At 36.2% G+C, this 13,715-nt stretch overlaps 1 protein-coding gene across 14 annotated transcripts in view; it reads right to left on the bottom strand.

The window, feature by feature from the left end:
• The window catches only part of ZMYM6 (zinc finger MYM-type containing 6), a 41,317-nt gene that overhangs the window by 2,286 nt on the left and 25,316 nt on the right, over positions 1-13,715 (bottom strand). For 13 of the 14 annotated variants that reach the window (XM_025419973.3, XM_025419975.3, XM_025419972.3 and 10 more), the window contains 3 exons: positions 13,506-13,646; positions 13,027-13,067; positions 1,128-1,272 (listed from right to left, as the gene is read on the bottom strand). In XM_025419973.3, coding sequence (XP_025275758.3) covers positions 1,128-1,272; positions 13,027-13,067; positions 13,506-13,646 — 327 coding nt within the window. The remainder of the gene's footprint in view (positions 1-1,127; positions 1,273-13,026; positions 13,068-13,505; positions 13,647-13,715) is intronic. The other variant, XM_025419977.3, reaches the window with a different exon arrangement.

Genomic DNA, 13,715 nt, shown 5'->3' with positions numbered 1-13,715 from the left:
AGATGAAGGATATATTAAAGTTCATTGTGCCATATTTTCAATCTTTCTGAATTCTGAAATTTTCCCAAAGTGGAGGAAAAAAATTATTAGAATACCCAGTGTCAATGAGAGTAAAGAGAAATGGATATTCCTAAACACTGATGTAATTTTTCAATTTTGTAATACCTATCAAAAGCCTTAAAAATCTGTGATACCTTTTGAATCTAGAATTCTACTACTTAGAATTTATCCTAATTAGACAAGTGAACAAAAATCCATTTACACAACTTAACACTGTTTATAATATTACATAACTAAAAGCAATCTCACGGTTCAATCATAGGGGGACGAATAGGTTATATACATTATAATCAATGCATCCATTAAGAATCTCGATGTATAGTGCTCGCTTCAGCAGCACTATGCAGGATTCTCCTTGACTCCTACCAAAAAGAAAGGTACCCTACATAAAAACTCATGATTACTTACTGACAAACTATGCTTTTTTTTTTTTCAGACTATGCTTTTAAATACAGTATATTCAAAAAAAATAAATAAATACAGTATATTCTGGGTAGTAAAATTATCATTAAAAACAAAAATTAAAAAAATGCTTTGGGCAGAGTAGGCAACACAAGTCACTGAAAATATAAGGGTAGTGGCAGTTAACATGGCTTGGGGGCAATAGTTTATAACCTTTCCAAGTATGAATGAAAATAATTTTCCCGATCGCCAACACCTCAGATACATAGTTCTACTTTCAGTAAATAACAAATCAATTCATGGTGTTTTTTTAAAAAAGAACTAAGGCTAAATCACTGCTGCCTTTTTTATATCATTAATGCTTTTAAATAAATTTATATCTTAGTAGTCATAACAGTTTGTACATTTGAAAAACAGCAGTGCACATGCAGAGCTGTTTGTCCACTCTACACATAATGCTGTGTGTGCAGATGGATGCAGTTTAGTAGTTATCATTGTTGACAATAATTATAAAAGGAAGCAATCAGATGTTCAAAGTATGTGATCCAAGAATGAATGTGTTCACATTTATGAAACTGTAAATGATTTTCTTTACTTTTCTTAAAAAAACAAAAACAAACAAAACAGAGTAACTTTCTACATTTGGAGAGCTCAGGGACACATACCTGTCTGACATTCCTTGTGTTGTGTATGTGGTTTGCAAGCGGTGGCCTTGGTCTGTGTGACAGGCTTGCACAACACTGCTTTGTTTTTTAAAAGCCTGGAAGACTGGGAAGATAGAAGTTTCGTGGCATCTGTCTGTGTGCTTCCCTAGTTAAAAACAAATTCAGAAACCAAAAAGTGATGTTTTTCAGTACCTTATCACTGACCATAATTGCTATCAATTGAAAGGTGGCACATAGCAAAAAAATAGTAATAATAACAATTCTTCTGAAAGAGCAGTTGCAATAAGTAAGTTACTTTGGAAAATATACACTAATTCCTGATTCTTCCAATCAGTATCTGTTCCATTTATCAATTAAAAAAATACTCTAAAAAAAAAATACTCTACCTATAGTAAGGACCATCAAAACAGTAAAGACAATCTTTGCTGATTAGGACAACTGGCTATTCAGAAAAATCTGGTCCAATCTCAAACCACATGCAAAAATATATTCCATATTGATTAAAGACCTCAACATTAAAAAAATAAAACTTTAAAATCTGGAAAGGGGTACCTGGCTGGGTCAGCCAGCAGAGCATGTGATTCTTAATCTTGGGTTGTGAGTTCAAGCCCCATGTTGGGAGGAGAGATCACTTAAAAAAATTTTTTAATCTTAAAAATCAATAAAAATAAAATAAAATCAACGGAGAACTTTCAAATAGCCAGAACAAGGAGAAGGTTTTTTTTTTTTGTTTTTTTTTTTTAAAGATATCTCTACACCCAACATGAAGCTTGAACCTGCAACCCTGACATCAAGAGTTGCAAGCTCTACTGACCAGCCAGCCAGGTACCCTAAGGAGAACCTTAGGTATTCAAAATACAAAAGAGTTAAAAACAAAACAGAAAAGACTAATACATTTGGCTACCTTGAATTTTTTTGCAAATAACAAGTTTTTATAAGACAAAGCTGAAGAATAATCAACAGAGTAGGAGAATGTACCAAAAACATGTTTTCCATTCAATAAATATTTACCGAATGTTTACTATAAACCAGGCACTGTTTTTAAGCCCTGGGGATATAGCAAAAATCAAGACAAAGAAAGTCCTGCTTTTATGGGCTTTACATTCTACAGGAAGAGACAGAAGATAAACAAGTAAAGCAAATATATAATGTATAATTCCAGGTAGTGAGAAGTGCTATGAAAGAAAAGAAAGTGGGCAGCCCTGGTGGCGCAGCAGTTTGGTGCCGCCTACAGCCTGGGGTGTGATCCTGGGGTCCCAGGATCGAGTCCCACATTGGGCTCCCTGCATGGAGCCTGCTTCTCCCACTGCCTGTGTCTCTGCCTCTTTCTCTCTGTGTCTATGAATAAATAAATAAATAAAATCTTTTAAAAAAAAGAAAAGAGAAAAGAAAGAAAGAGAAAAAGAAAAGCAAGCAAGAAGCAAGCAGAGTAAGGGAATGGAGAGTGATGTGCAGAGGAGGGGTATTTTTGGAGTAAACATCTGAACATTGATCTTATAAATACTCAAAAGAGCAAACCATGCAAAGGCCTGAAGTCAGAGGACTCCAGGCACTGGGATTATAGATGCAAAAGTCCTCAAGTGAGAAAGAGTTTGGCCTGCTTTAGGAACAGAGACGAGAATAAGGCTGAAATAAAGTAAGCAGAGGCTAGAATGAAATGTCTGAAAAGGTAGGCAGAAGCCAAATTTCATAGGATCAGGAAGGTCTTAGTTTCAAAAACAACAAGAAGTTAGGACTGTATTTTAAAAGTGATGGGAAACCACTGCAGATTTTATTTACACTTACTTTTTAAATAGGCAACAGATGTAATAATTTTAAATTATGTAATAATACAAAAGGTATAAAACTATATGCATGAAGGGGTGCCTCGGTGGCACAGTCGGTTGAGCATCTGACTCTTGGTTTTAGCTCAGGTAGTGATCTCAGGGTCATGAGATGGAGTCCTGCTTCGGGCTCTGCTCAGCACAGAGTCTGCTTTAGACTCCCTCTCCGTCTGCCCCCTCCCCTCCATGTGCACTAAGATAAATAAATCTTAAAAAAAAAAAAAAAGAAGTATATACATGAAAATTAAGTTTTCCACCTCTGTCTGCCCTCTATCCAGACTCATCCTTGAACACAACCATGGTCCCCAGTTTCTCAGACACCCTTGTAGAGATGGCCCCTGTACTTAAGTTGCTTCTGTCTACAAATTGGTAGCATATTATTAGTTAGGTTCCAGCACCTTGCACTGTACATACAGCAAGCTATCTTAGAGGTATATTTATGTAACTGCTCCCAGGGCAGCTTTACACACTCAGTGTACCATAGGTAAATCTGAAGAGTCTGCTGCTCAACAGGAAATGTCAAAAATATTTGCTTTTATAAACATGCCATAATAAATACCCCTACATGTGAATTAATTCTACATGTGTTAGTATATTTATAGAGTAAGGTATTATAAGTGCAGTTGGGTGGGTCAGAAGATTTTTATTATGATGGTGCAGCCAAATTGCTTTCCACAGAAGCGTATTATATCGAAGTATACGACCTTCAGCAATGTATGTGAGCCTGTTTCCCCATACTCTAGTTAACACAGAACTATGAAACTTTTTTGCTATTTCTCAATAAATTAAAAATTACCTAACATTAGTGGGGTTAGTGCATCTTCTGTGAACTATCTACTCCTATCATCTTGTGTTTTCCTTTACTTTTAAAAAAACTTCTATGCGTATTTTTTGAATGAGCAATGTAATACGTGACATAAAATTCAAAGATTTAAACATTAAACAATGAAAAAGTAGTAATTCCCCCTCTTAAAATTCTGCCTCAGTCATTCAGTTTTCCTCAGAGGCAACCACTATTATCTACTTTCTGGCTGCCTTCCAGTGCTTTCTATACATATGTACAAGCATGTGGTTTGTGTGTGCGTATGTGTTTAAAATACAAATGGCAGTAGGCTATATACTATTTTGTCTTTTTCATTTATTATATACGAGACTGGTCTATGTCTGTACATATATAGCTACCACATTCTTTTTAAGTGCATAGTATTCTACTGTATGGATATAGCAAATTTATTTTAACTACAGTCCCCAAAGAGTTGCTGCATATGCTTGTGAAAGGAACTCCACTTACCAGATAGGATATAGGAGAGGGGTATATTTCAGGCCCTACTCATGTAGGCCTATTTTTTTCTAGTTCAGACAGTAACTTAGGATGAACTCACAGTGGCTCTGACTACTGATGAAACAATTTGGTTGTTTTCAAGCCTCTGCTGCTACAAACAATGTAGCAATCATCCCTGTATATATTGCTACAATGTAGCAATCATCCCTGTATATTCATTTTATAAATGTGTGAAATGTATCTGAAGGATAAATTCCTAAAAATGGAGTTCCTTGGTAATATGGTATTTACATTTTAAATTTTAACAAGTTTTACTAAATTGCTCTCTGTAGCAGTTTTAGCAACTGCTATTGACAATATGTAAAAATGCCTTAACAGTGTTATCCATCATTTTTATCTTTGCCAATCTCATAAAACTGTAGCTTTAACTGGCATTTCTCTAATTTTGAAGCTGAATATCTTTGCATATGTTTAAGAACAATTTTTACTTCCTACTCTGTAAACTGAAGGATCATAGTTTTGCCCATTTTCCTAATGGGTGCGGGGTCCTTTTATTGATTCACAGAAGCTCTTTACATATAGAAAAAAACTAGCCTTTTATGACATGAATTGCAATCTTTTTATTTTTTTTTCATATCCTTTGACTTTGAAATGTAGTTGAATTTCCCTAACAAATCTTTTATGGCTTTTGGGTTATGCGACATATTTAGAAAGACTTTCCCCACTTCTGCATTAAAATTCTTTCCTGTATTTTTTCCAACTACTTTATTATTTTTTTATATTTAAATCTCTTCTCCATCTAAACTTCACTTTGGTGTAACCTATAAGGTAGAAATCCAACTGCATTTTCTTCCACATGTATACTCAATTGTCATAACACTATTTATTGAATAATCTAAATCTCCCACTGATCTATTTGAATGCCATCTTTATTATTTCTAAATTTGTATATATATTTAGGTCTACTTCTGGACGTTTTATTGAGTTGTCTGTCTATTCAAGGCTTCAGTATCAGTTATTTTTAACTACCTCGCTTTGTAAAATTCAGAGTTTTACTATAATTTCGGAAGCTAGCTCTTCCCCCTTCTTCATTCTTCTTTTTCAGAATTTCATTGAAGGTTTTTAAGCAGTAAAGTGACACAATCTGATTTGTTTTAAGATCATTTTGCTAACAATATAGAGGGGAAAAAAATGCAAAGGATAAGAATGGAAGCAGGAAGACAAGTGGGTAGTCACTGCAATGAACCAGAGAAAAGATGATGGTGCCTCAGACAAAAGATGTAGCAATAGGAGTGATAAGAAGTAAGGAACAATAGAGAGGAAGTCTGAGGAAAATAAAAGTGTTCTTATTTAGACATATTATTTGAGATGGCTATTAATCATCTAAGTTGAGGCATAAAGTAGGCAGTTGGATACAGGAATCTGGAGCTCAGAGGTCACAGCAAGAGAAATAAATCTGGGAATAAGCCACCATACAGGTGGTGTTTAAAATCACAAGAAGTGGGATGCCTGGGTGGCTCAGCAGTTGAGCGTCTGCCTTCAGCTCAGGTGATCCTGGAGTTCCGGGATTGAGTTCCACATTGGGCTTCCTGCATGGAGCCTGCTTCTCTCTCTGCCTATGTCTCTGCCTCTCTCTCTCTGTGTGTCTCTCATGAATAAATAAATAAAATCTTAAAAAAAAAAAAAAAAAAAAAAAACAGAAAAAACACAGGAGATATTGAGTCCCTGGGAAATAAGGTAGATTGAGAATAAGGGCAAGTATGCTGACCTGGAAGTTGAAGAACAGATTTCAAGAAGGAAGGGGAGATTAATTTTATCAAATGCTAAAGGATGAGTAAAATGAGAACTGCAAATTGACCACTGGATTTGCAAAATAAAGACTGATGGTGACCTTGACAAGAGCAGTTTTAGTGGAATGGTGCAGACAAAGCCAGACTTAAGTGAGCTAAGTAAGGAAAGATAACAGAAAGGAGAATTGAGGCAGGAAGTAGAGGCCACCCTTAAAGGAGATTTTCTAATATGGAGAGTAGAGAAATAGGACAATAGCTGAAGGACTATGCTATTAATATATATACATGTTAAAGATTTTTATTTATTTATTCATAGAGACACAGAGAGAGAGAGAGAGGCAGAGACACAGGAAGAGGGAGAAGCAGGCTCCATGGAGTGAGCCCAATGCAGGACTTGATTCCGGATCTCCAGGATCACACCCAAGGCCGCAGGCGGCACCGCTGAGCCACCGGGGCTGCCCTAAAATATCTTTTTAAATAGATATTAAGTATTACTGCATGTTTTTGTATCAGTGAACATGAGGAAAAAGAGGTGGGGGCAAATCCAGAGTACATAAAGAAATTCTATAAATCAATAAGGAAAAAATTCAACACAAAAATGGGGAAAAATAAAAAATAGGAAATTCAAAGAAATTTCAAATGTTCAAAAACATAGAAATATGGGCAGCCCCGGTGGCTTAGCAGTTTAGCACCGTGTTCAGCCCAGGGCCTGATCCTGGAGACCCAGGATTGAGTCCCACATCAGGCTCCCTGCATGAAGCCTGCTTTTCCCTCTCCCTGTCTCTCTCTCTCTCTCTCTCTCTCTCTGTCTCTAGTAAATAAATAAAATCTTAAAAAACAAAACAAAACAAAAACATAGAAATATAAGCAAACATGTAATTAGTGATCTGCAAAATAAAACAAGAAGATATTACTAAACAGATTGACAAAAAAAGAAGTTTATTTTTATTTTTATTTTATTTATTTATTTTTTTTATTTATGATAGTCACACACAGAGAGAGAGAGAGAGAGAGAGAGGCAGAGACATAGGCAGAGGGAGAAGCAGGCTCCATGCACCGGGAGCCCGACGTGGGATTCGATTCTGGGTCTCCAGGATCGTGCCCTGGGCCAAAGGCAGGCGCTAAACCGCTGCGCCACCCAGGGATCCCAAAAAAGAAGTTTAAATCTGACAACATCAAATTATAGTGAGGCTGTGGAAATAAGTAAAATCATAAACTTCTGGGGAACAAAAACTGAAACAGCCATTTTAAAAACTAAAAATGCTAATGTTCTTTGACTCTGAAATTCTATTTTATATCTACACTTGACAAACACCTGCACATGTGCACACAGAGATGTATATAAGGATGTTCAATGTACCAGAGATTTTTAATAGTCAAAAACTGGAAGCAATCTAATGTTCATCAACAGGGCAATGGATAAACAAAATGTGTTACTTCCACATACTACTATATAGTAGTCAATAAACTAATAAATTAATTCAGTAGAGTCAGAGAATACAAAACTAACATATGGAAATCAGTTGCATTTCTATACACTAATAATGAGCTATTAGAAAGAGAAAATTGAAAAACAATCCCGCTTATAATTACATCAAAAAGAATAAAATACCTAGGAATAAGTTTAATCAAAGAGATAAAAGATCTGTACCCTGAAAACTATAAGACACTGATGAAAGAAACTGAAGAAGATAAAAATGAATAGAAAGCCATATACCATGCTCATGGATTGGAAGAATTAATACTCTTAAAACACCCATACTACCGAAAGGTATCTACAGATTCAATGCAATTCCCATCAAAACATCAACATTTCTCACAGAACTAGAAGAATACTAAAATTTGAAACCACATGAACCCTGAAACCCTATGAAACCACAAAAACCCTGACTAGCCAAAGCAATCTTGAGAAAGAAAAACAAAGCTGAAGGTATCACACTCCGTGATTTCAAACTATACTACAAGCTACAGTAACCAAAACAGTATGGTACTGGCATAAAAACAGACACATAGAATACATAGATATTTGCAAATCATTCATCTGATAAGGGATTAATATCCAAAATATATGAAGAACTTACATAATTTAATATCAAAAAACTAAATAGCCCAATTAAAGAATGGGCAGAGGACCTGAAAAGGCATTTTCTAAAGAAAACATACAGATGGTCAACAGACACATGAAAAGATGATCAACATCATTTATCATCAGGGAAATACAAATCAAAACTACAATGATTTATTACCTCAAACCTGTCAACTCAGATATTATTTAAAAAATAATAACAAGTGTTGGCAAGGATGTAGGAAAAAACCCTCATGCACTGTTGGTGAGAATGTATACTGGTGCAGCCACTGTGGAAAATAGTATAGAGTTTCCTCAAAAAAATTAAATATAGAACTACCATATGATCCAGCAATTCCACTTCTGGGAATTTATCCAAAGAAAACCAAAACACCAAAGGAAGAAATACATTCACTGCAGCATTATTTGCAATAGCTAAGATACAGAAGCAACCTAAGTGTCCACTGATGGATGGATAAAGATGTGATACACACACAGAAGAATATAACTCAGCCACAACAAAGAATGAAATCTTGCCATTTGCAACAACATAAATGGACCTGGCAAGTTATTATGCAAAGTGAAACAAGTCAAACAGAGAAAGACAAATACCATAGGATTTCAATTGTATGTGGAATCTAAAAAAACAAAACAAACAAAACAGAAACAGACCCATAGATAAAGAAAACTGTTGGTTAACAGACAGAGGGAAAGGTTAGGGGGGCAGGCAAAACAGGTGAAGGGGATTAAGAGGTACAAAGTTCCAGTTATAAAATAAATAAGCCATGGGGATGTAATGTACAGCATAGAGAAAAAAATAATACTGTAATAACTTTGGTGACAGATGGCAACTAGACTTATTGTAGGAAACATTTTGTAATGTATAAAAATATCAAATCACTATGATGTACTGAGGTACTCTCTAGGATAGGATACTGTATGGCAATTATACAAAAGGATATTGTACCTCAATTATACTTCAATTAGAAAAAAAACAAGGATGGATCCCTGGGTGGCGCAGCGGTTTAGCGCCTGCCTTTGGCCCAGGGCACGATCCTGGAGACCCAGGATCGAGTCCCACGTCGGGCTCCCGGTGCATGGAGCCTGCTTCTCCCTCTGCCTGTGTCTCTGCCTCTCTCTCTCTCTCTCTCTGTGACTATCATAAATAAATAAAAATTAAAAAAAAAAAAAAAACAAGGTCACCTGGGTGGCTCGGGTGAGCTTCCAATTCTTGATTTCGGCTCAGGTCATGATCTCAGGGTCATGGAATCAAGCCCGCGTTGGGCTCAGAGCTCAGCGGGGAGTCTGCTTGAGATTCCCTCTCAACCCCTCCCTCTTCCCCCTCCCCTGTGAACTCTCACTCTTTCTCTCTAAAATAAACCTTTAAAAAAAAAAACATAAATTTTAAAAGAAAATGAAAAAGAGATAGGAGAAAATAAGCAAATAAGCCCAATCTAACAATGTTTAATTTTTAATGGTGGGAATACAGTACAGCAGAAATTGGCAAAGTATGGAGTGGACCAAGTCCAGCCCACCACCTGTTTCTGTAAATATAATTTTATTGGAAAACAGCCACTCACTCATGATGGATTGCCTATGGCTACTTCTGCACTATAACAGCTGAGATGAGGAGTTGCAACAGAGTCTGTATGGCCTGCAAAATCTAAAATACTTACTACATAGATCTTTATTGAAAGTTTACTGACTTTTGCAGGTTTTCTTCTTCAAGCTTTCCTGTATCTCACCTTTCCCTGAAATTTAAGACTATTTAAATAACTTGACAGAAATTCACACTAAAATCTCATAGAAACAAAGAAAAGATTCTAAAACTATTAGATTTTTAAACATTGTAATAGTACTACATATTTATTACTATACTTGCTATAGACTAAACTGAAAATATTAATCAGAGCGATTCTGTAACAGTTTATTTAAGATTTTATTTATTTGAGAGAGAAAGCACACCGAGAGGGAGAGAGAAGCAGACTCCACATGGGGTTCAACCCCAGGACCCTTGTGTTTATGACCTGGGCCGAAAGCAGAAGCTTAACTGACTGCACCACCCAGATGCCCCTATAACACAGTTTAAATGACTGGTGAATTACAGAGGTACTCCATGTAGGGAGAAAAAAATACACAGCATAATCATATTTAATATAAGGGATATATTCCTGAAAACCCTGAATAATTCAAAACTAACCATCCCACACACACAGAGGGATTCATTCTCAGAAAACATCTGCAACTAATATAGAACACTTTTATAATATACACTAATAACATATTAGTGGTAATATATTAGTATAGTATAATATGTAGTAAATTAATACCTTAATTATATAGTTATGTGGTTAACAGAATTATTAATCTGGACACAGTAATTAGTAATCAAGTTACGTTTAAAACACTTAAAGTATAATAGGATCCTGGGGCATGTGGCCCTGCCTTGCCAGGCGCGATACTGGAGACCCGGATATTCCAATCGCTCCGGTGCAAGCCTCTCTCCTCTGCTGTGTCTCTGCCTTAATCTCTACTTGGTGACATCATAAATAAATAAAATTAAAAAAAAAATAAAAAATATAATACTAAGTACAAAGTTAACTTAATGGTATTTCATTAACTAATATAGTTTCCAGCCTGAAAATACTAAGAAGTTATCATCTTCCAACAACACAAGTTAAGGAGAAGGATAAAAGGTATCAAATCAGGAGAAGCTCTCTCTCCACATCATGGGGAAGGCTAGTCTGAGTCCCTGGAAGACTTCTGCTAACAAATGAATCTAATGTGGCTGGTTCTTTTCTCTCCTTTTTATTTTCCCACTGAAGATTTTTTTTCCCACTGAAAATTTCTTGATATGCAGGCACACTGTCCATTTTTCACCTTGCCACCATGAAATAGCAATCCACATTTGGATCATTTTCTTTAATAATAGCAATTGTTGCTGGAGTATGTTCAAAATCATATGCCAGGTACTTCACTGTTGGCTGCTGTGCTGAAGGCCCAGGCTAACTCCTGGGGCCCTCCTCCAGCTACCTTTGTTTTCCTAATTCTAGCAAGCCTTCCTTTATTAATCCATGGAGAACCACCCAAGGAAAATGTCAACATCTCCTTCACCAACCTTGCACAAATTCATCATCTTTCACAGACTCTTTATTAGGTGTGAGGCTGTCTTCCAGGTTAAAGCCTCTTTAGGTTATGGTAAAGCTGAAATGTTTTTGATAGCTTCGGTTAGCAGATATAGCTTGCCTGCTCATTTTTATATTCTTAAAACCTCAGTAGGCTTTAAAATTGGAAAGCCAGCCATGACTTGTAATAAACCTTTTTGTCTCACTTTCAATTCCTTTCAAATCATCAAAAATACTTCATGCCTTAGCACAGGCGACGGCTTGGCCTTAGGGGCACATTATGGCAGCAATGATCTTGCAGCTGTGTTGCCAGGATTTTTTCCATTTATTCCATTATTCTGGCCTGGTTCTAAGATATTTTTATGTGAACTAAATAATGTACCTTCTTTAATGCTGCTTTTGGTTTTTTGAGCATTCTCTCTAATATTCTGCAGGTTGCACTCTCCTAAATGAACAGCATGGAGGTTCACAGTTGAGCCTTCATCACAGAGTTTTATCACATCCAACTTCTGTTCCAAAGATACTGAATTTGGGGCACACACTTTTTAGCACTAGCACTATTACTACTTAATGAATTTAAATGAGAATGTTATACGATATACAAAAACATTTTTAATTGCACTAAAAGCAAATGTTAAGAGAACAGCCAAAAATAGTCACCCAAAAACATTAACCCAAGATCTGATACATCAGGTTCATATGATATTGATAGAGGATGATGGGAATTGTTTCCTGCTAACACAAGACACAGACAACAATGACATAGTTTGCAATCCTTTCAGCCTGCCAGATTTGAAATTATGCATTTCTTCAAAATATTTTTTTTAATTTTGGAAAGTTTCACAATATTTCAAATTTGAGACATAAAGTGGGAATTTAAATGTATTTTTACTTTGCACTATTTTCAGCCTCACATAATTTGAAGATGCTTAAAACACTACACTGAACTTTTTCAAAAGACTTCCTTTTTTTAAATAGGCTCCACACCCAGTATGGAGCCCAATGTGAGGCTTGAACTCACAACCCCTGAGATCAAGACTTGAGCTGAAACCAAAAGTCAGACACCTTAACTAACTGAGCCACCCAGGCACCCCTCAAGAGACTTTCTACTTTTCAAGAAAAATACTTGAATGTAGTAAAAGAGAAAAATAAGCAATCAGATGGAATTAGTAAGTATTTAAAGAAATTAAGAAGCCAGAATGCAATAAGTCAAAAACATATTCTTATTAATGTTGTAACCTTAAGGTCCCAAAACAAAAAAAAATTTTTTTAAGATTTTATTTATATATTCATGAGAGATGAGAGCGGCAGAGCCATAGGCAGAGGGAGAAGCAGGCTCCCCATGGGGAGTCCGATGCAGGACTCGATCCCAGGACCCTAGGATCACGACCTGAGCCAAAGGCAAACATTCAACCACTGAGCCACTCAGGCTCCCCAATCCCAAACAAAACTAATAACATGATAGGGCAGCCTGGGTGGCTCAGCGGTTTAAGCGCCTGCCTTCCGCTCAGGGTATGATCCTGGGATCCTGGGATCGAGTCCCTTGTCGGCTCCCTGCATGGAGCCTGCTTCTCCCCCTGCCTGTGTCTCTGCCTCTCTCTCTCTGGGTCTCTCAGGAATAAATAAATAAAATTTAAAAAAGAAAGAAAAAGAGACTTTCTTTAAAAAAAAAAAACAACATGATAGATTACTCTTTTTAAAGACTAAGCTCCACATAAAATATATTCAGGTATGTCTTAGAATACTACATTCAAAACGAAAATAAACAAGTGGCATTATGAGGAAAAATATTAACAATAAACAGTAAAACTTACATCTTCGATGATCTTTGCTGCCTCTTTAGTAACTGCTGCACCTGTTATAAATTAAAATATACATTACTATCCCCAGAATATACAGATGTAAACACTGAGACCATGAAATTATTTTCCCCTTACTAATAAGGTGGGTTGGAGTCTAGTCCAGAATTTCACAAAAAATGGTCCGAGGAAACTGGACATCAGTATCACCTGGGATGCTGGGAAAAGGTAAAGAATCTTGGGCCCCAATCTCATCCAGCTGTATTAGAATCTCCAGTGATAAAGGCAATTCTGTTAAAATCACTTAGGTTCTTAAAAAAAATAAACTATACATACCACTTCCTTCTCTATCCAGGCCAACCTACTTGCTACTCACTTCTCCTCTGAGAAAAAAGGAGCATGTTTCCTTATATGAATATAAATGTAAATATTAGCAACAAGAGCTGCTTAGACTAGACAGCAGTCCAACCAAATGCCTTCATATCAAGTCATACCTTTTAATACACTGTTAGTGTTCCCTGTGGGCTGGGTAGGAGATATTTTTGCCAATGACACCACACTGGTTATAACTGGTGTTGTATTTTTCCTTGCAGAAGGGAGCTCCACTGAAGCACTTTGCGCCTTATATATATTTACTGATTAAAATAAAAAGGTAAGACCTAGTATAAACAAAAGGGTTACACACAAAAAAACCCTGTTTAACA

The sequence above is a fragment of the Canis lupus genome, chromosome 15, assembly GCF_003254725.2.
Source record: "Canis lupus dingo isolate Sandy chromosome 15, ASM325472v2, whole genome shotgun sequence".
Lineage (NCBI taxonomy): Eukaryota > Metazoa > Chordata > Mammalia > Carnivora > Canidae > Canis > Canis lupus.
The sequence above is the reverse complement of the archived record's forward strand: the minus strand, read 5'-3'. Positions and strand labels throughout refer to the sequence as shown.